This window comes from Indicator indicator, chromosome 2 (assembly GCF_027791375.1).
Source record: "Indicator indicator isolate 239-I01 chromosome 2, UM_Iind_1.1, whole genome shotgun sequence".
NCBI classification, from domain to species: Eukaryota; Metazoa; Chordata; class Aves; order Piciformes; family Indicatoridae; genus Indicator; species Indicator indicator.
The window spans coordinates 21014893-21036182 of NC_072011.1; the positions used below are offsets into that span (position 1 = coordinate 21014893).

The 21290-nt window shown below is 42.3% G+C and overlaps 1 protein-coding gene across 1 annotated transcript; it reads left to right on the forward strand.

Annotated features, from left to right (window-relative positions):
- Positions 1–5987: 5987 nt before the first annotated feature.
- NUP43 (nucleoporin 43) lies at positions 5988–15614 on the forward strand. The gene is made up of 8 exons (XM_054399066.1): positions 5988–6107; positions 6538–6660; positions 6898–6975; positions 7866–8043; positions 11842–11977; positions 13107–13258; positions 13919–14041; positions 15349–15614. Exons 1-8 carry the CDS (start codon positions 5988–5990, stop codon positions 15561–15563), a joined length of 1125 nt encoding a protein of 374 aa, XP_054255041.1. The 3' UTR covers positions 15564–15614.
- Positions 15615–21290: the final 5676 nt, after the last annotated feature.

The window sequence follows — 21290 nt, forward strand, 5'->3', positions numbered from 1 at the left end:
AGATGCACTGGACACACACGGCACGCGGGCGGAGCACACACGTGGCCCGAGCCCCGGTGGCGGTAGCGCGAGCCCGCCCCACAACTGCGGCCTGGGGCACCAGTCGCGCGGGCTCAGCGGATGATCCTGGTTCGCGAGTTTGGTTGCAGGGCTCACGGTGCTGATCCCGCAGTGGCGGTGCAGGCTGGGCCCAGCCTTCGCTCCGAAAGCAGCGGGGCTGTGGGAATCAGTTCGGGACGTATCTGTAAGTGCGGGTTTGAAAGGAGCTCCGTTAATGAATGAGTTAGCGAAAGAAGCACATCCCCACTCCCTCCACCTCTGGTGACTGTAGCCGGTTTCGTGAAACGAGACGGCACATGCTGCGTACCGAAGAAACGAGGGGGGTGAGCTCTAATCAGGCCCCGACCTGTCGGTTACGGAGGCGCCGCCAGACCCTGCAACGGCCCAGCGCGCGCGCTCCGCCACATTTGCGACGGAGCCAACTATCGCCGTCCCGCGGCGCGTTGTTTTGCATGAGGCGTGCCCATTGGTTGCGGCCAGCCCGCGCGGGCCAGGCCTACGTGTTGGAAGTTGCTATTGGTGACTTGGCCCTGGTGCGTCGGCGGCCGTGCCGCCTTTGCGGCTTCGGCGAAGGAGTTACCCCCAAGGCGGCAATCGCGGCAAGGGAGGGTGAGGTGATAGTGGGGTGCCAGGGGGAAGAAATGTGACTGAAGACCTGGAAAACAACACAAAAAATGGGGAGAGAAGAAAAGTTATGAGAGTTGGCACCTGCGCATATGGCTAAGCGGTGCCAGAGGACCTGTGATCTACCCATAGCATCTGCTGGTGTGATGTCATGGTGGGATACAGTGAGAAAGTTCCTTTTAAAAGTTGTCTAGCTCACAAAGTAACTCAGAACTTAATAAATGACAAACTGATGCTTGTAGTGTGGTAATTTCTCTGTCACGGCATAGGCATTCTCACGCGATGAAGTAGCAATCTTAAGGGAAAAGCAGCATCTCCGGTTCCTCCCACAGCCTGTAATATAGCACAGAAAACCATAGAATTAACTTCCTAGAGTCACGAGGTATTCCTGGGTACTCCTAAATTCCTTAATGGCTAATTTTGCCATCAATAATAATTTTTCACCTGCTATGTGTCTTTATCGTTTTTAAGGGAAAGCAAATGCCATTATTGCGGACAACTTCGAGGAAGCTGCCAGTGCTGTGACTTTAATTTGTGCCCCCTTCTGGTCCCTGCAAACGAGCACTGCAATTTGACAGTGCTTCCTCTCTTAACAAGGTGCAACAGCACAGGTATGTCATCTACTTGATACCACACAGCATTGTTTTCAGTTCTTTGCTTTTGAAACATGAGAATAGCGACATGTAACTACGAATAGGTAGGCCTTATCAATAGTACATTGTATGAACATTAGAGAAAATTAAGTATCATCCAGCAGATATAATGTAAAATATTCTACTGTTTCTTAAAAACATTCCTGATACAACGACACACATAACCTAACATACTACAATGGGAGACACAGATAACATAGTCATTTGTTGTCCCATCCTGGAAGGGATAAGCCTGTTCAGCTCCATACAACATATATACTCCATCCTGTCATGGAAATGAGGTGAAGGTGAGAATCTGCTTTTCCTGATAGAATTCAGTCCATGGCAAATCTGGCAATTGCCCAATGCACATAGCAGGTCTCATCTGTAAACTTCCCAGACCTTTCTTGTTTGTTAATCCTGGAGACAGATGCAGTGCTTCATTCTGTATTTTCCATCTAACTTCTAACCATGATCTGGCAACCACTTTACAATCCATGAGAGACACCCATCTGCTCTAATATAAAAGGTCTCCCTGTTACATCCAGTGGGCTGGGAGAGAAGGAAAGCCATGGACTTAGAGGAATTCCCAAAGGGCAGCAAGTACAGAGAACAGACAGACATTGTAAAAATACACACAGAAAAATAATTCTGTTTTAAATGCACTAGATATTTTATATTCTCAGATGCAGGAAAACTGTGTTGGTCTCACATAGAGAGATTGTTGGCAAGAAAGTACCTGGCCCATGTTTAAAACCATTCCAGGGATACTTACCCCCTTGGGAGACCAGAAACACAAGAGAAACACTTAACCAAGACTAGCTTGAAACATTGTTAATCTTGTCACAGAGCACAGAGAACGACCTCATCTTTATATCCTAGGAACTTGCAGACTTGCCTAGGCACTTTTGGACTGCATGTTACCTACTGGCCATCTCTTGGCATGACTGTTCAGAGAATGAGAACAAAATTGTGAACCTTCCTAAGTGATATCTGGGGTGTCTTGGATGGATACCAGGCACATGTGAAAGAAACAGCATTTGGGGCTGCAGGCTTCCAGGAGCTTTAAGGGGCTGCCTTAAAGGGTCCAGAGAAACTAATATGCACCAATAGTGTCCGGAAGAACCCATTTGTGCAATAAACATGAAGGTCCCTAGCTCTTTGTGCTCTGTAACTATTTTTTAAACTCATGAAGAGCATATACATTAAGATAAAACTAAAGGGAACATAGACAGTCTACACTACAGAAAAAAAACAAGAATAACAAAAAAAAAAGTTTTCTGGCCATCAGCATTCACATGGAGCCTCTTCGTCTGCTCTGACACTCAGCATTCCTATATCCTCTTTTCTCTCTCTTGTCCAAATGAGTGTGATGACCTTGGTCCCTGGATGCCTACTCTAAGGTGCAGACACCTCCATCTTCTACAGGTGCAGTATTCTATGCAGGCTCTCCAGGGAGATGGTGCATCAACATTAGGGAAAGAAGCATGGGAGTGCCAACCACCAGAGTGGGCCATCACTTAATTTTTCTGACATGGAGATCCCACTAATTGTAAGCACATCAGATCTCTGCCTTTTTTTCACACATTCACCCACATCTCAATCCTTTAGTTGTAGTTAAATACATTTATATGTGTAAACCCCTCTGTGCTGCTCTTTGTTTCATCCCTTTCCTCCCACCTCATGAACCCATTAGATTTTTTTAAATACTTTAACTTTAAAAAGCATATGAAAAGTTGATCATCACTGTCTGATCCCATCTGCTTCCGCATAATGCAGAAATTTCCCTGTGAAATGTTCCTTCCGAACACTTCTGCAGTTATGTCCCAAACTCTACACCAATTGCCTTCTATACCTACACTCAGTCCTTTCCCTGCTTTCACTCTCCTTCATCTCATCTCTTTTCCTGTAACCTTAAGCCAGTCTGGTGTGTACATTCATTTTGTATTTCTGTTTTAGAAGTTTATGTTATTTTGAACTCAGCATCCTTCTTTTCCCAGCCCCCAGAACTCAAAGAGGAGGTGAGAAGGACTCAGGCACATCAGTGACATTCCCTGTTAGGGATCAGCAGGACTGGGACACCTCCATGAGGAAAGGTGAGCATGGAGTCAGGGAAGACAGTGCCACCATCCCATGGTAGCCACACAAAGCAGTGCTGGGGACAGTAATAGTTTTACCATCAAGCAAAAGCAAAGTGACAAGTTAGGCCCCAAGTCAAGCCAGTCACCAAGTCAGAGATATAGCTGGGCACAGGCCCTCCTACAACACAGTTCAGGCCAAGAGAGGTTGCCTCATCTCAGGTGGGAGCCCCAGGTGAGGACACGCAAGGCTTATGAATGTACTAGGGACCCTGGCACTCTGCTCTGCAGTACTCTGCAAAGAAACTGTTCTCGTTCAAGAGATCAAACTGGGCACAATTCCAGGAGTTACAGCCAGTAGTAAATATAATTTGGACAACTCTAAATAACTTTCTTAAAATATTGTTGAATGTTAAATGGTGGAAAGTAGATTATAAGCAAATAAGTTTAGAATTGGCTTTATCCTGCCCTAGTACATCTACTGATGTACTAAGTGCCTTAATTCCCAGGCCCCCTAAGCTCTGACAGAGACTGGAATGCTTTTAGTTTTTTTCCCTTTCACTCACACTCCTAGTTTTAGCCACATTTAATGATAATCCATAGACGCTCCTCGTTGTCTCAGCTAATATGTTTGGACTTGATGCTAAGAGCTTTTTCTAGACTTAACATCCTTTTTTGACAACCTCAGAAATATCTGATGAGGCATAGTTTCTCCCGGTGTTTCCTCCTTTTATTTATTTAAATCTGCTGTCACACTGAAATGACATAGTAACACAGCATACATCTTTTCTAGTGATCAAGCACAAAATATATATGTAAAGGTTTATAAAGCAGTCCTAAATCCATTGCAGCTCTCACCTCCATCACATAACATGCCGCCAACATTTTCTTAAAAATTCATGTAAGACAGGGAAGAAAAATTGTGATTTACTTCATAATGAAAATAAACCTCTATGTCCAACCTACTCCCCTTAATACTTCCCAAATGCTTTTAAGCAAGCAATCCCAAGTAAAGAAAGAAATGTCCAAGAACACAAGATAAAATATACACACAGAAATCACAAAATAACCAACAAAATTATTTACCTAATAAAACATTTGAATAATCCCAAAGCATTATCTCTTTCCACCTTCAGCTATCCAGGCTGTAGCTGTATTGTGAAGCTGCCTACTGACCTTTCTCACAAGTGTTAGGAGAATGAGCTGAAAATACCCTTGGAGTTGACAGTGACTTGCAGGATTGCTGTTAGCAGCTTAATACAGAGTGCCAGAGGTAGTGGCTACTGTAGAATAATTATGCTGCTGCAGCCTGCAACAAAGCTGCTTTAAGGCTTGCAGTATGGTAGAACATAATAGCATCCAGCTTTTATTAATATGTTCAGTGCTGGATTCCTCTGTATAATGATAAAAAATAAGATACTCCTCACAGCTGAAGTTGAAATGATGCATAATGCATATAAAATATCACTGATTTGGTATCACATCTGAAGGATTACAAAACGGCTTAGCAGATTTGATGAGGGACTCAAGCATGCTGCATAGAAAAAAACCTGACAGATGGCTTAAGCAGGCAAACTGCATTAACACAGGTGGTGAAAGTTTGAAGAAGCCACTGCTGTTAATGCTGATAAATCCACCTAACAGAATCTCAGAGAGATGGCAGCAGCAGCTCTGAGAAAAAAAATGCAGTAGAAAACTAGGCTGTAAAAATAAGAAGGTGCTCCCGAGAAAATCCCTTACTGCACTGCAGTGATTGGGCAGATAGGCCCAGCTTCTGAAATGGCAACGTAGTCATGTCAGCTTCTAGCTCATTTTACAACTAGATTCTGACCACTTTATCACATAGTTTAGTGTAATAGTGAAATGTGGTAAAGGAGAGATATATATATGCCCTTGTTTGATTCAATATGCTATTTGGGACCAAAAAAATGTACAAGTAGGAATCTGACGGAGCATTATTTAAGGCTATTGAAAAGCGAATCTAGGTCAGAGATTATTAGCTGGTGTAAAAGTCACTGATTTTGAGAGAAAAAGTTGGCTACCTTGCAAAGATGATACATACGAGTAACGTTTGGTGAGGGAAGATAGCCCAACTGAGCAGACAGATTAAATACACTGGCAAATCCACCTCTTCCTATTTCTTCTCCTGGACCCGATTCTGTAGATAAAGTCTAGACGATACACTCCAGATTAGTGGCTGGCCCTACGTGTGGGCAAGGCTCGAGCCTGCAGCGGGCAAGGCCGGGCTCCTTCCGCTGCAGTCGACCCCCTGGCTCCTCCACGGCGTCACGCCATTACCCCAGGACAAGGGACACAGACCCTGCATCCCGCAACTGCCGGTTAGAGAACGGCCGGGGCTGACGGGGCACGGCCAGCGCTGGCCTGCCCGTCACGCTAAACGGCAGCAGCTGCTGGCTGCTACATACGGCAGGGCCGGGCAGGCCGCCACCGTGCATCGCGTCTGTACTCGGTCCCGGACCGTCCAGGTGCGCTCGCCCCAAGCCTGTCCCTCCGTGCTCGCCGTCGCGCCGCAGCCAATCAGCAGGCGTGCCGCGGGGCGGGCGGCAGCGGCGGGAGCTGGCGCGCGGCGGCCATGGAGGATGTGTGCGCCAAGTTCGTGTCGCAGAAGATCAGTAAGACGCGCTGGCGGCCCCTGCCCGCCGCCGCGCTCCAGCCCCCTGACGTCTTCGCCACCGGTTCCTGGGACAACGAGGTGGCTAGCGAGCGAGCGGGCGGGCCGGGGGGAGGGCCGAGACCTGAGGCGTTGCGCGTTTCTCCCGCCGGGGCGTTGGACCGGCGGCGGCACCTCCTGCCCCCTCGGCCCTTTCAGCCTCCGCTACTTTGCTTGAGAGACTGGGGCAGGAGCTTGCTGCGAGCGCTGCCCGTCTGGGCGTTCCTTTGAATGTGTCTTGCTCGCGTTTCGCAGGAAGCCGGGGTCTGCCCCGTGTTCGACAGGGTTATCCCATCGGGCGAGCCCTTTCCTGCGGCCGGTGGCAGCTTCTCGAAGGGCGGTGCGCGGCCTGCCGCTTACTGCTTTCCCTAGCTGTAACAAACAGGAGAAGACCGTGACATCCAAGCTGGCTTATTGTTAGATAGTTTCAAAAGCATTTTCGAGTCAAACTGCTGGTGTCGTTTCCCTACAGGATAACAGGATCTCGATTTGGTCTGTTGGAGATGTTGGAAACGCGGGCCTCAATGGCGAATTTCAAGCAGAACCTCAGCTGCTGTGTGACATCAGGCACGATGGTGATGTCATGGATATGCAGGTAAAAGAGCAGTGTTGAACACATCCATGTTTTCTGAGGGCTTGTCACTTAGGAGAAAGTAAGCGGCAGTTGTCAAAATGAAGGAGGGAGAAAACAAGCGGTATTAGTTTGTGCGTTTATGTTTTGTTGTGGTTGCTTGTCTTTTTACTATACCTATGAATAATTTATGTTACTCTAAAAAAATTAACCGTCTCTGTACTGGCGTTAACTAATAGTACGTTTCTTATTTCCCTTTAGTTTTTGGATCAAGAGAGAATTGTGGTTGCCTCATCAACAGGAACTGTAACTGTATTCCGTCATCATCAAAATAACCAGGTAAATAACTCACTTTTGCTTTAAGCTATTGTTCTCTGTAATACAGGTCACTTAGAGTTTAACGTAATATTGAAACTACTAAATCAAGAAACATACCCATACCAGAACCAAATTTTAAAAGGTTTGGCTTTATACCTATAAATAAAACCTCGTTTTGCTCACACATTACATGAATTAGATCCCAGAGCCAGATAGACTGGGGTATCTGTTAGTATGTATCTGTGTAGATTGTTTTGGGGAGTGGCTGTTAATGGGCTTGTACATGCATTTTTTAGAACACAATTAAAAATAATACTATTTTTAACCTGCATTACTAGAGTTTTTCATTCTTGAACTGCAAGACTCGTGTTGAATTTCTTATGAGTGTTATGTGAGGGAAGGTATGTAAACTCAATAGTCTTTTTGTCTTGATTATAAATCACTGAAACTAAATGTGTAATGACTTTGTAACGTATTTATAATGACACAGTAAAGACTAATGCGTCATAATAGTTTGATATAAATAAACCTGAAATAAACTAAATTCCTTGCAATCAAAATCTAAGTCTGATCTTGTATTTTGTAAAGGTTCCACCTCTTTTTCCCTTGGCCTGAGGAAAGATTAAGAGGATAATTCTAGTTTATAAATAGATTGCCATTCTTTCTGATTTCAGGCTCACATGAAAAAGGGGCTTCAGAGAAGAAATAATTGGTGTTTCATCGAAAGGTTGTGTGCTCAGGAGCTGAGGAAAATTTAGATCTCTTGATTCATATTTGTACAGGAGATTCTTATTCCTGTGATGTGGTGTGGCTTTTCTGGAGTTTGTTTTTGGTTTTGTGAGTATTGCATAAACTTTAGTCTCTCACAGTCATTATTTAACAACAGAATTTTATGTCTGGTTACTACTTAGACTTTATCTGCTAACCAGCGGTGGGAGAAAGCTCATTATCACGTGGATCAAGAAATATCTTGTGGTGGCGCAGCATGTACTGGTGTCATCTGCAACAACCCAGAAATTGTCACTGTTGGAGAAGATGGTAGAATAAATCTCTTCAGAGCTGACCAAAAGGATGCAGTAAGAACTATAGGTAAGTGAAATAACTGTTTAGGTTAGTTTGATGTGGTTTGTTTAATTTTTAGCTTTTCAAATAATAAAACAAAACAAGGCAGTTGAGAACTGAATTAAATATTGCAAGTTGAATGTGTTTGCTCCAGATTATTCCTGTATTCCTGCAGATTTCAGATATTTCAGATGTATTTTAATGTTCAGGTATTTGCAAGTTAATGTATTAGCTGATGGAGAAGTTTCAAGGCTAACATTGTAGGCTTCTGTTTCATCTAGAATTGTTAAATGCAATGACAGTTTGCCTGAAATATGGTTAGATTTCAAGAAGTATTGCATTCCAAGGTCTTCATAACTGGAGGTCAGTGAAATGGTAATTTCAGTTCACTACTAAGATTAACTGTCATGGTGTCCGTATACAAAAAACCCCAAAAAACTATTTCTCTGTGTCTAAAGGAAAATAATCAGAAACCAGTTTGTACCCATTCTGTCAGATACCACATCTTACAGTGATCACTTCTCCTGTAGTGAGAAAGCTCCACATTTCCTGAAGTCACAGATTATGTGATAGAGAAAGGTGTTTGTGAAAATTGTCAAAACTTGGTTACTCCCAACTCTTCTGTCATGCTAGTCTCATGGAAGTAGAATGCAAGTTTGTAGCATCTGTTGGAAATGAAACTTAAAAGCAGAAATAATTTCAAGGACAGTAAACATGTTAGATAGTAGCATTACTGAAGCAGGACTTTCTCCCTGAAACTTTAGTTTGACACACCACCTGTGTTTCTCCTCAAGGAAAATCTTTCCTCTAGCGGATGAAGGAATTTACACAGTGATAAGCCAATTAAGGAAGGAAGAGCTCTGGGATTTCTAGATGGAGTACTTGTGTGTGCATGTCTGTATATACACACACAAGATAAATCCTATTAATTGCATACAGCCCTTTACTAAAGCTCCTTGAGAATTTCTATAGGAAACCTTTCTATGTTTTCTTGTTGTTTTTTTTTTTAAGTAGCAGAGCATGAGGCAGATTTTATTAGCACATGCACACAAAACACAGTAATTTCCCCTTTGAGGAGTGAAAACACTAGTTTAAAAGTATTACTTTATTTTTAATTTTTTACTTTTATACAGATACTAACAAGTGCTCTGGTACAAGTTTAATAGAGTAGAATGTTTTGATAACTTACAGGAAGCAGGTATCTGCAAAGAAAATCTATTCTTTGCTGAGAAATTACTCAGATGCTTGCATACAGAGTTAATAATGTGCAGCATTCAAGTTGTTAATTTTCTTAGTGCTCACTCGATAGTACCATGTGAAAATGCGTGCTTTGTGTATTACATTGCAGAAAGACTTTGCATTGAGATTTGTTGGCACATTAAACAGTTAATAAATCGCATGTATGTTAATTGGGAAACAGGAAGGGAATGTTAAAACAGAAGTGGTCTATAAGCAAGTCAATCATACCTATGACTTGGTGAGTGAAGCTTACCTGAAGTTACAGAATCATAGAATAAAATAATAGAACTGTTTTCTTTGGAAAAGACCTCTAAGATCATCAGGTCTAACCATCTGCTTAACACTACCATGGTCATTAAACCATGTCCCATAGTGTCGTGTCTACATGTTTGTTTTTTTTTTTTTAACACCTCCAGGAATGGTGATCCACCATCTCCTTGGGTATCTTCTTCCAATGCCTGACCACACTTTCTGTAAAGAAATTTTTCCTCGTATCTAAACTTCTCCTGGCACAACTTGAGACCATTTCCTCTTCCCTGTCACTTGATACTAGGGAGAAGAGATTGACCCCCACCTCACTACAACCTTCTTTCAATATCCAGGCTAAACAATCCCAGTTCCCTCAGCTGTTCTTCATAAGACTTGTTCTCCAGCCATTCCTCAGCTTCATTGCCCTTCTCTAGACACACTCCAGCAACTCTGTGTCTTTCCTGTAGTGAGGGGCCCAAAACTGAACACAGTATTCAAGGTGTGGCCTTAGTAGCGCTGGAGTATGGGGGCACAATTGTTTCCCTACTTCTGCTGGCTATGCTATTCCTGATACAGGCCAGGATAATGTTCGGCTATTTGTCAGTCTTAGCACACTGCTGGCTCATGTTCAGCCGGCTGTTAACCAGAACCCCCATGCCTTTTTCTGCTGGGCAGCTTTTCAGCCACTCTCCCCTAAGCTTGTAGCATTTTATGGGGTTAGTGTGACGCAAGTGCGGAACCTGTCATTTGGCTTTGTTAAACCTTACACAGTTGACCTTTGACCATCAGTCCAGCCTGTCCAGATCTCTCTGCAGAGCCTTTTTACCTTGGAGCAGATCAGCGCTGACACCCAATTTGGTGTCATCTGTAAACTTACTGATCCTCTCATCCAGATCATCAATAAAGGTATTAAACAAGACTAGCTCCAAAACTAAACCCTAGGTAACACCACTTATGACAGACTGCCAACTGAATTTAGTTCCATTCACCACCACTCTTTGGAGTGCTAATATTTTTGTAGTGGGATTTCCTGTTCTCTTTAACAGCAGAAGCCAAATTATTTTCTAGATGGGCTTTGACCCTTCTGATTTCCTCACTGCTTAGCCTTACAACATCTTAGTAGTCCTTTGAGTGGCCAGATGCCATAAACTCTCCTTCTTCCCCTGAGCTGCAGCCAAAGTTCTCTGTTCAGCTAGGCTGGTTTTCTTCCCTACCTGATAGCCTTTTGGCACGTGGGAATGACCTGCTCTGCACAAAGACTTCCTTCTTGAAGAATGTCCAGCCTTTCTGGACTCCTGTGCCCTTCAGGACTGCCTCCCAAGGGACTTTGTCAACCAGTCTCCTAAACAAACTTAAGTCTGCCCTCCTGAAGTCCAAGACGGCAATTCTACTGACCTCCTCCTTTCCTTTTTCAACAATGGAGAGCTACTATTCCATGATTGCTGTGCCCAAGAAGATCTCCAATCCTCATATGCCCCACAAGTCCTTCTCTGTTCCCAAACAACAGATCCAGCAGGGTGCCCTCCTTAGTTGGCTTACTCACCAGCTCTGTCAGGAAGTTATCTTCCATGCATTCCAGGAATTTCCAAGACTGCTCCCTCTCTGCCATTTTGTATTTCCAGCAGGTATTTGGTAAATTCAAGTCCCCCATGAGAACAAAGGCAATCAATAATGATACTTAACCCAGCTGCTTACAGAGTATTTTGTCTGCCTCTTCATCCTGGTTGGGTGGTCTATAACAGAAAAGGACCTGAAAAAGAGGTTTACCGTTTACTTATTGACAAGCAGAGTGTAATTCCAGTTTGGCTTTAGAGGCAGGAATAGATATCACATTGATAGTTCTTGAAGAAGGTCTAAAGAAAGTTGGTGAATTAAGTTCTTACATATACAACTGCTTAATGTTTTTAGCCAGAGCTACTGTCTCTTGTGTTCAAAAGAAGAAAAGCATCATGAAAAGCTCCATAGCTTGCCTCCTGCCAGTGGATGCAAGAGACTTATCATACAGAAAACTCTTATGAAAGCCATGGACTTGGTTAAATAGATTCCTCTTCCTAGGAACTAGAAAGAAATCTTGCAGATCACCAACTAGTTCTGTAAGCTAATTAAATCTTACAGAATTGTCTCAGTAATGTTTCTTATAGGAGGCAAGGGCTCCTTTCTCACAAGGTACCCTTACAAGACTTAAAATTGTCACTCTCTGCCCCTGGAAATGGAGAGAGGTTGTAACCATGTTTAAGCAGATGTGTTATGTTTTCTAAAAAGAGTTGTTTTGTCATAATTAGATGGGCATTAGCATTCCACAGGTTTACCTGAATGCTTTCCTCATCTCTTTTGCAGACAATGCAGACAGCAGTACGCTCCATGCTCTGACTTTCCTTCGCACAACTGAAATCTTGACAGTAAATTCAATTGGACAGTTAAAAATATGGGACCTCAGACAGCAAAGAAATGAACCATCTCAAATATTTTCTTTGTAAGACCTTAATTTTTTGAAATATTTACTGAGAAGTATAGCTACTTTGTATAAGCTGATTTAAACCATTCATACCTTCTTGACAATGGCATGATAAATTACTGATTTTTTTTATTTTTTTTTTTAATAAAATGTGTTTAATTTTGGTGTTTAAAAAAAATCAAAACCAGACTCTGCTTAGTGGCTGAATTACTATCACCGAATCACAGAGTGGTAGGAATTGGAAGGGACCTCTGGAGATCATCTAGTCCAATCCCTTTGCTAATGCAGTTACACCTAGATCAGGCTACGTGGGAACATATCCAGGCGAGTTTTGAAAGTCTCCAGGAGACTCCAAAAGAAGCTGCTCTGGGAAGCCTGTTGCAGTGCTTTGTCACCCTCAAACTAAAGTATTGAGGCTGAGCATTGTATTTAGGTGTTCTGTTTTATGATTTAATTCTTGAAGGACTATTGGACTTCTACATTTGCTCTTTTTAAATTAAAAAAAAAAAATCAACAACCGAAACACAACCCTCAATCCAAAACTCTTTTCCTAATTAAATATTCTTTACATCTGTTTTTCTCCACAGGCCTAATACAAAGATTTTAGCATTTGAAATGTATGTGCATGATAACTATGTGCTTTATAAGGTATTGTGAGAAAACAGGCTAAGATAGATACAAATCCTGTTGTTTGTATAATCATTTATGTTGCTGTTAATAGGCTGTTGTTTAGGTACCTGGTTTTGTTGGTGCCCAGTCTACCTTTGTAGATCTTAGCATATGTTGTAACCATAATTATAACATGAATTCCTGAGTAACCTTCTTACTGTTGCAGGTATATTTAGAATATTACTTGTATGCAAGGTTTTCTCACTCCTGCAAAGGAGTATGCTTGTATACTACAGGGCACAGAACCTGATTCTCATCCAATTGTATCTTCGTGTTTATTGCCATACCTGTAGTTTCCAGTAGATGTCCAGTAGCTTCAGCCTTTAATCACTGATGCTACAGGAACTGAAGTTGCAATCAATACCCTTAACTTGATGGTCAGTGCTCTTAAAGATTAGAAAGGAGAAAACAGGCTGAATAATAAATTCATGGGTTTTTTTGGGTTTTGTTATGTTGAAGTTTTTTTTTCCTTTTGCAGGACAGGTGACAGAGTTCCACTGCACTGTGTGGACAGGCATCCCAATCAGCAGCATATTGTGGCCACAGGGGGCCAGGATGGGATGCTGAGTATATGGGATATCAGACAGGATACTATGCCAGTGTCCCTGCTTAATGCTCATGAAGCAGAAAGTAAGTATCTGAAATGGTGAGGGGCAGGGGAATTGGATCTGAGTAGTTTCCAATTTCTGTAAAAAATTACTTGTTGTACATGTGATAGAAAACAATCACATAGTTGTGAACAAGATAGCAATTAATTTTGTGTTGAAAATTTCCTGGCAATGCCATTGTTATATTTAAGGAGTGAAAAAGTTTCTTGATGTTCGGTTTTACCAGCTTAAATATCTTTTTCACAGTTCTGTTACTTAGACACAAAATAATAATGTGTATGCGGGGAAGGAATGCATGCTATGTCAAGATTGAAACTTAATAGTAGGGAAGATTGCATGAGACAGTATTCTTTTTGCTGAATGTCAGAATTCAGATAAGATTTTAACCTTTAACAATTCTCACAGTACTGAAAATGCAGCAAAATAGAGTCTTTTTTTTTTCTTTTTTTCTTTTTTTTTTTTTTCTCTCCCAGGGGAACAAAAACTGTAGTAAACAACTAAGGATGGGGTTTTGGGTCTCCTACTCACACACTTAGAATGGAAGGTTTTGGTGTAGGCCCAGGTGTTTTTAAGTAAATGTCCACATCATGCACTGAAGGAAGTACTTGATACTTGTTCTGAAGTGGTTCTGTTTGATATTTTGTTGTTTTTGTTTTTGTTTTGTTTCATCTGATATTTCCAGTGTGGGAAGTTCACTTCCATCCCTCCAACCCTGATCACTTATTTACATGTTCTGAAGATGGATCTTTATGGCACTGGGATACTTCCACAGATGTAGCTGAAAAACCATCTTTTCTTCATCAAGGTAAGAATGTTTTAAGTCAATCTGCACTGAATTTGTCAGTTGGCAACATAAAGTCGATATTTTCATGTGACCCAATTAATAATACTATCCTAAGGTAGAAAATTAAAAGCTGGTTTATTTTTTTTTAGAAAGAAAGCCTTGATAGGCACTTCAGGAAAACTACCTGTAAGGCTAATAGTTCTGCGAGTTTTTTGTGGTCTGTTTTTTTGGTGGGTTTTGTAAATTTATGTATTTTTTAATCTGCTGTACTCCTTTCAGTGCGCAAAAGGGCACATGTGGTATTTTAAAGATGGATCGTCTTCACCTAGAAATGGTATCCAGATAAGACATGAAGGCAGCCTAGGTGACATTACTATCTTGAGTCTTGGAGATAAAATTGTAATAACAAAGTAACTTATAAGTTAATAGGATAGTGGAATTATGAATTTATTAGGAAAATTCAAGGTTATGATTGGAACTTCTGATTAATAAAAATGGATCCCTTTGTATCATGGTAGGATTTTAATTAAACATACCATACTGACTTAATGTAACCACAAACATTTTCACATTCTAGTCACAAAAACTGCTTAATTGCTTACTACTTAAGACTGTAAACAGTGGGGAAACTTTCAGATGTCATCTGTTGCCTTTGAACTCAAAGCTGCCATTCAAAGCACAGTTCTGTATTGGGAAACAGTAGGATAAGTGATTCAAGTTGCACTCTGTGTGTTTTCTGGTATGTTAAATATATGACCCTTAGCACCACCTCAGCCACTTGTTAATTGTTTGCTGAATGCTAGTTCTCGAATTAGAAGACTTCAGTTTGAATGTAAAACGTTACATGGGGAAAATTCAAATGCAGGCATATCACCTGATGTAGAGTAAGTAGGGAGAAGGGATGGTAGGGAGTAAGTGCTATTAAAGCAAAGCCGATGCCCCAAATATAGGAAGACGCTACATAAGCAGACTTCTGTTCTTAGATCTGTCCTTGCTTTAGTCTCTGGCTAGAAAAACTTGTAGACTTTTCTTTAGTGAGATGAGTTCATAGATGTTCTGACCTGTTTGTCTTAACTGAGGACGGAACTGGTAGCAGGTTTCTGTAATCACTTCAAGGACTTGTTTGAGGCTTTTAAAAATAGTTGTATTTTCCTTATTTTGCCAAAGAGACAACAGCATCTGTTAACTGTTAACAATCTGAAAATTAACTTAAAGTGATATTCCCATTGTGACTGTCCCATACCTACTATGTTTCTCCAAATTCTGAGAATAATATAAACTAAATTGGAATTTACTTTCCTCTCTTCCCTCTTTCCCTCTCCTTTCAGGAGGAAGAAGTACTACCTATTTTACCCACAGTAGCATTAATCAGTCTGTAGTAAGTGCCTGGCTAAGCAACGATCCTACTAAAGACCGCATGGAAATCACCAACTTAATTCCAAATCAGACTTTGTCTGTGAATACTTTAGATGTTTTGGGACCATGCCTAGTATATGGTACTGATGCAGAGGCTATTTACGTAAACAGACAAATTTTCGCATGAAATGATTCCAGTAGCCCTTTGAAATATTTGTCACCTTCAGCTACTGGGCGATGTCAGCTTCATTCTGAATGATGCTCATTAGTCTCTTATCAGCATGTGGAGGAAAGGTCCACAGCTTGGCCCTGGTACTGCAGAAGAAATGTAAAGTACCTCAGATTCTGACTACTGTCACTCATTGATGCTTGAGGGTGGGTAACTTTTATACTACATGTTGAAACCATAATTATAATGTTAATTTCTCCCCCAGTGCCTGATGGGTTTGGTACACAGGAAAGTAGTAACTAGGGCAAGATACTTGCTCTAAACCAATGTCCACATACAAAGCAAAATCAAGATAAATTCCCTTTTTTTTTTCTTTGGCTTGTTTGTTGGTTTGGGGTTGTTGTTATGTTTTGGTTTTTTACACTGTAAGGATATTTTTGAAGTATTCTAGGGGCAAATTACAGGGTTCTTTGAAATCCTTTTTTATGTCAGCTGAGAGAGGTGGGGTTTTTTAAACTGAGTTTTTTATATATTTCTGGGAACAAAACTTTCTATGTTCATGAGAATTGGAAAGAAAAACCGTTAAAGCTGTGAAATGTGAAAGGTTCTGTAGGAATCTTAGCATTTTGGTAACAGTATTTACAGCTTCATCAGATGCTGCAAGCTAAAACTTGATAATGTGCTGGTAACGCTCAACAGAAAGGATTTTTTTTTTAATAGTTAAGAGGTCATAACTGACAGATGTGTTGGCTGTTTTCAGGTGTGAGAGTAAGACTTTCTAAACTTGAGACACATTCTTTGTCACAATCAAAATTTCACATCCAGTTTGTTGCAGTCTTTGAAAAGTTAAATTTTATGATTAGTGTTGTATCTACCTTTTGTTGCAGAGAACCCTTTCTCTTTCTTAATAAAAAGTTTTGCACAAGGATACTGGTCTGACTTACTAATTTAATTTGAGTGGACACACAGTCACCTTTGCAGGAAGGTAAAACTAAGCACCAATACAGGCTGGGCAGTGACTGGCTTGAGAGCAGCCCTGAAGAAAAGGACTTGGGGGTGCTGGTGGATGAGAAGCTCAACACGAGCCACCAGTGTGCACTTACAGCCCAGAAAGCCAATCACATCCTGGGCTGCATCAAGAGAAGCGTAGCCAGCAGGTTAAGGGAGGTGATTCTCCCCCTCTACTCCACTCTGGTGAGACCTGGAGTACTGTGTCCAGTTCTGGAGCCCCTATTACAGGAAAGATCTGGATGTGCTGGAACATGTCGAGAGAAGGGCCACTTGGATGATGAGAGGGCTGGAGCACCTCTCCTATGAGGACAGACTGAAAGAGTTGGGGTTATTCAGTCTGGAGAAGAGAAGGCTCCAAGGAGACCTTATTGTGGCCTTCCACTGTCTTAAGGGGGCTTACAGGGAAGCTGGTGAGGGACTTTTTAGACTATCAGGTAATGATAGGACTAGGGGGAGTGGAAAAAAGATAGAAATGGGTAGATTCAGATTGGATGTTAGGAAAAAGTTTTATACCATGAGGGTGGTGAGACACTGGAACAGGTTTCCCAAGGAGGTGGTAGAAGCCCCATCCCTGGAGGTTTTTAAGGCCAGGCTGGATGTGGCCTGATCTAGTGTGAGGTGTCCCAGCCCGTGGCAGGGGGGTTGGAACTAGATGATCCTTGAGGTCCCTTCCAACCCTGACAATTCTATGATCGGTCTGAAGGGTGTAAGGAAACCTAGGGATTTGGGCTGCAGCAGATTAAGTTGAATGGTTTTACATGGCATTTTCTATCAAAATTGCTTTAGAGTGTACTTTACTTCCACATCTGCAAGAATAACTTTTTTTAAAGTGCTAAAAATACCTTTCCTGATATGGATTTTTTGCGTGTCTTGCTGAAGGAGATGGATGCTGATCTGGGGCCTGGGCTGTCTTCCCTTCATACAGGAACGTACGGGGTTGCCAAGAGGCTCGTCAGCGTATCAAAGTTTGCTTCCCAGTTTGTTTGAAATGCAGCGCTCTGAAAAGAAACGGTTGGAATGTGCCTCTGAGTGATAATTGATGGTGTTTTCTTCCTGGTGATTTACACACGTTGGTTCAGAACGAATCTGGAGGCTTACGGATCACAGGGGATCGGCAACACATTTTCCTATTAGAAATCCATTGAGATCGGTACTTTCATAGAAGAAAAAAGCAGTGTCCGAGCAGCGGCGCGGGGGAGTCTGTTCGGGGTGGGTTTTGTGGTTTCCCCCAGGCAGGCTTGCCCAGGTCAGCTGCTCCCCGCCTGACCTGGCCCAGAGGATGGCTGAGTTCCCGGGTGCAGGTCTGACCAACGGCCGCCGCGCTCCACCCGGGCTAGAGCTGCCGGGGGAGCACCAGGCGCGCAAGGCAGGCCGGGAGCTACCCATATCCGGGAAGCCCTCCGCGGCGGAGACACCGACAAAATGGCGGCGCCGAACTGAGAGGCCCGTGGCGGCGGCGGCGGGCGCTGGCGAAGGGACCGAGAGGCCGCTGCCGGCATTGCGGAGGGCCGTGGCGGTCGTCGCCGTGCGGGCGGGGCCGGGTTCTGTGCGCCCACGCCCGGGGCGCTGCCGCCGCCGCCGCCTTCTTGCCTCAGGTAAATCCACTGTTTCGCAGTGGCGGGGGGGAGGGGGGCAGTGGCAGGTCTTAGGGGTGGCCACGGGTTGCAGGTGAGGGGCCGGGGCGCGACCGTGAGCGCGGGGACGATAACGACCCCTTTCTGGGACGGTGGACCGGGGGGGTTCTGGGCCAGTTTTACCCCTCCCCGGGAGCGTCCGGGATGTGGTCGTGTTGTGTTTTACTCCCCTGCCGGGAGTTGGTCCTCAGAAGGCAGCTTGTCGCTCGTCAGGGAAAGGCTCCTTGGGAGGTGCGGCGGGGCTGGTTGGGCCTTTGTACTGCCGGACAAGGGTCCCACCTCCCCCACGGGGGTGTTTGGCCGCACTCATCCCACCGGCCTTCGTGGGGAGCACCAGCGATGCGGGCAGACGAGCGCTGGCAGAAGATCGACCTCGGGTCACGGCCTGGGGTTGGCTGGGCGGCAGGAGCGCAGGTGTCGCGGTGCTGTGGGATGGAGGCGGGATACTCGTGATTGTCGTATGCCCGACAGTGGTAGCGGCGCCGAAACCTTCCGTATCTGGATGGCCCTTGAAACGTTGGGTCTTATTGTACTATAGGAATTGCTTTGATACCTGTCCGTGCCAGCGTAGCTTACACTTTGGTCCTCAGTGGCTGTCTTGCTGGTAGTCATAAAGATCACTCTCACGTGTGCTTGAGCTGTTGAGGATCATTAAGAATACGTTTGTACATAGGAAGAGATGTATCCTGTTAAAGGAGGTAGCAGAGCTTAAGAATGGAAACAAGCAGACCGAGTGCACAGTGTTCCCAGTGTTTAGCTAGCCTCTGGTCATATCTAGCTCACCCTTCCTTGACTGCGTGTAGTTGTGTTTATTTACTAGTTTCAGGGTCCGCTTTTCTCCTCATCTTAGGCAAACTTTTAGCGTTGGAAATACATCCTTTGGCAAATTGCTTTATGGTATAACGTTATCTGAATGGCTTCCTTTTGTTGATTTGAATCGAGTCCCTGGAAACTTTATTTTAGTTCCCAAATTCCTCATCTATTTTTCCTGAATATAGAAGTGTTGTGAGGATGTATAAAATAAGTTATTAGAATAGGTATATGAGAATGGGAATCAAAATAGATCAATGTGTGGCATTCAATACTTAATTGGTAATACAAGTATTTGAAAGTATGTTCAGAACTCTTTGAGATAAGAAACGTTACAGATCAGTTACAAAGTTGTGTTGTTGGGGATTTTTCCCCAGAAAAACTTGGAAGTTATTAACAACTTTATGTAACCATTCTGTACTTTCACTCAAATGCCTGTTTTTAACACCAGTCTTTCATGATTATACTGTAAAAATACAAGTATTTTTCTTCCTTACAGTTTGACCTGTAGAGGAAAACACTTTTCCTCCCTGTATTTTGAAAACAAATAAAAAACTTGTTGTTTGTATGTTTTAACTCCTTTAAGGAAATTGAGAACTTCATCAGCAGAAACAACTGCATTAACTAAAAAATCTATCATTGCATTTAATAACAGAAAACTGCAAGGGGGAATGGACATCAGTTTGTGTTTGCTAGTTAGAAGTACAAAACTGAGATAAGTTTCTTACTGAGACTGTTGCTTTAAAACTGCAAATAGCTGTGAGAGGAGGTGACTTCTGAATTTGGAGGTTCATATGTAAAGCAAGGTGAATTGTAGTTATACTTGCTTTCTTGTACTTCATTAAACTGGAAGGCCAATTTAATTGGATTTCTGAGCACTTAGACTGTAGTTTCACATACACATCAAAGTGTGCTTACCCATCACTGCTGCCAAAAGAAACAACCCACCAAAAAAAAGTAACTTTGTATGAGTAAGTTCCTTTGCTTAATTCAGTCTGTGTGGCCTTACTTACTAGTAAGTAGTGGGAGATAAGTGGACTGGTTTGCACCGGTAAAGTTCTGTTTCTGAAAAAAATTACGTGCAAGTGCAGCTTCATTTTTAAAGACTGCTTAGTCCATATCCTGTTATACTGAAGTTGCCAGAAAAATAACAACTATCAAATGCTTAATGATATCTCTTGTCCTAAACTTCTTAAAGCACTTTAGAAAGAAAGAGGTTCTCTCAGTCTTGCACCTAAAGAAATGAAAGCACAAACTATTTTATTTTTTTCCTAGGTGGTAGACTCTAGGTCTCCTCATTTATGGTGTAAATGTCCTGCTGATTTAACCTTGATTTCTCTTAGGGGTGTTACATTTGTTTATCTCAGCTACCTATGGTGTAGCCATGTAATAATATTGAAATACTAGATGAAATGATGGTAAAATACATAGGTGCAAAACAGCTTTCTCCTGATTTCCAGGCTTTTGGAACTTGTTAAAAGAAATAACTTCTGTAACTAGGTATGTATATGGCATGGGCAATACCAACTGCCAATGGTGAAGTACTCGTTGCTTCTAATTTTGCTGAAAATGAGCAAGTCATCTAGAATCCTCTAACCAAGGTATTTAGCCTTGTCTTATATTTTGGGATGAGTTTCTGATAGTTTCACTTTTCTGGACACAAATGTTTCTTTCAAGTGGTGATAGCATATATCCTTGTGCTCAGGTATCCAACATGTGTCTTTTGAAGCAGATGTCTTGGGAAGAAAAGGAGCATCCATTACAAAGCTGGTAAAATGGTCTAAATATAGTTACTCCATTTTCTTTGGAAAAATTGGTTTTGATAAAATGTTTTCACTATGGTTTTAAACATGGCATGTTTTGAAAATTATTTTGAAAGTGGCCAAAATTAAATAACATTTTAAATTCTTTCATGCTGTACTTTCTGATGAATCTGAATTTCTTAATGTTTTGAGCAAAACTTCGCTGTTTATTATTAAAGTTCACTTACATGGCTCATGATCTTTTCCTTACTCAGTGAGTACTGAAGAATTATGTGCTACCAGACTGCAGGAAAAAGCTTTAATGTTAACTACCAATTTGAATTTGCATAGGGTTTCAAACCTGTCAGAGGGCAAAGAAAACTTGTGGGTGGCCTTATAGCACCTAAGATTTAGATAGTTCCATTAGAGAAATTATATAATTTCTTAAGTGGTTCTTCAAAGAGAATGAGATTGAGTGTCCTTTGTGTTTTTTTTAATGCAGTCCTTATTTGTGTATTAGTTCAAACTTTAGGGTTTTATTCATATGT

Coding starts and splice junctions, on each gene's coding strand:
- NUP43 (XM_054399066.1), top strand. CDS start 5,988: ATGGAGGATGTGTGCGCCAAGTTCGTGTCGCAGAAGATCAGTAAGACG. Junction 6,976..7,865: donor GTCATCATCAAAATAACCAG/GTAAATAACTCA, acceptor GTTACTACTTAG/ACTTTATCTGCTAACCAGCG. Junction 14,042..15,348: donor ACCATCTTTTCTTCATCAAG/GTAAGAATGTTT, acceptor CTCTCCTTTCAG/GAGGAAGAAGTACTACCTAT.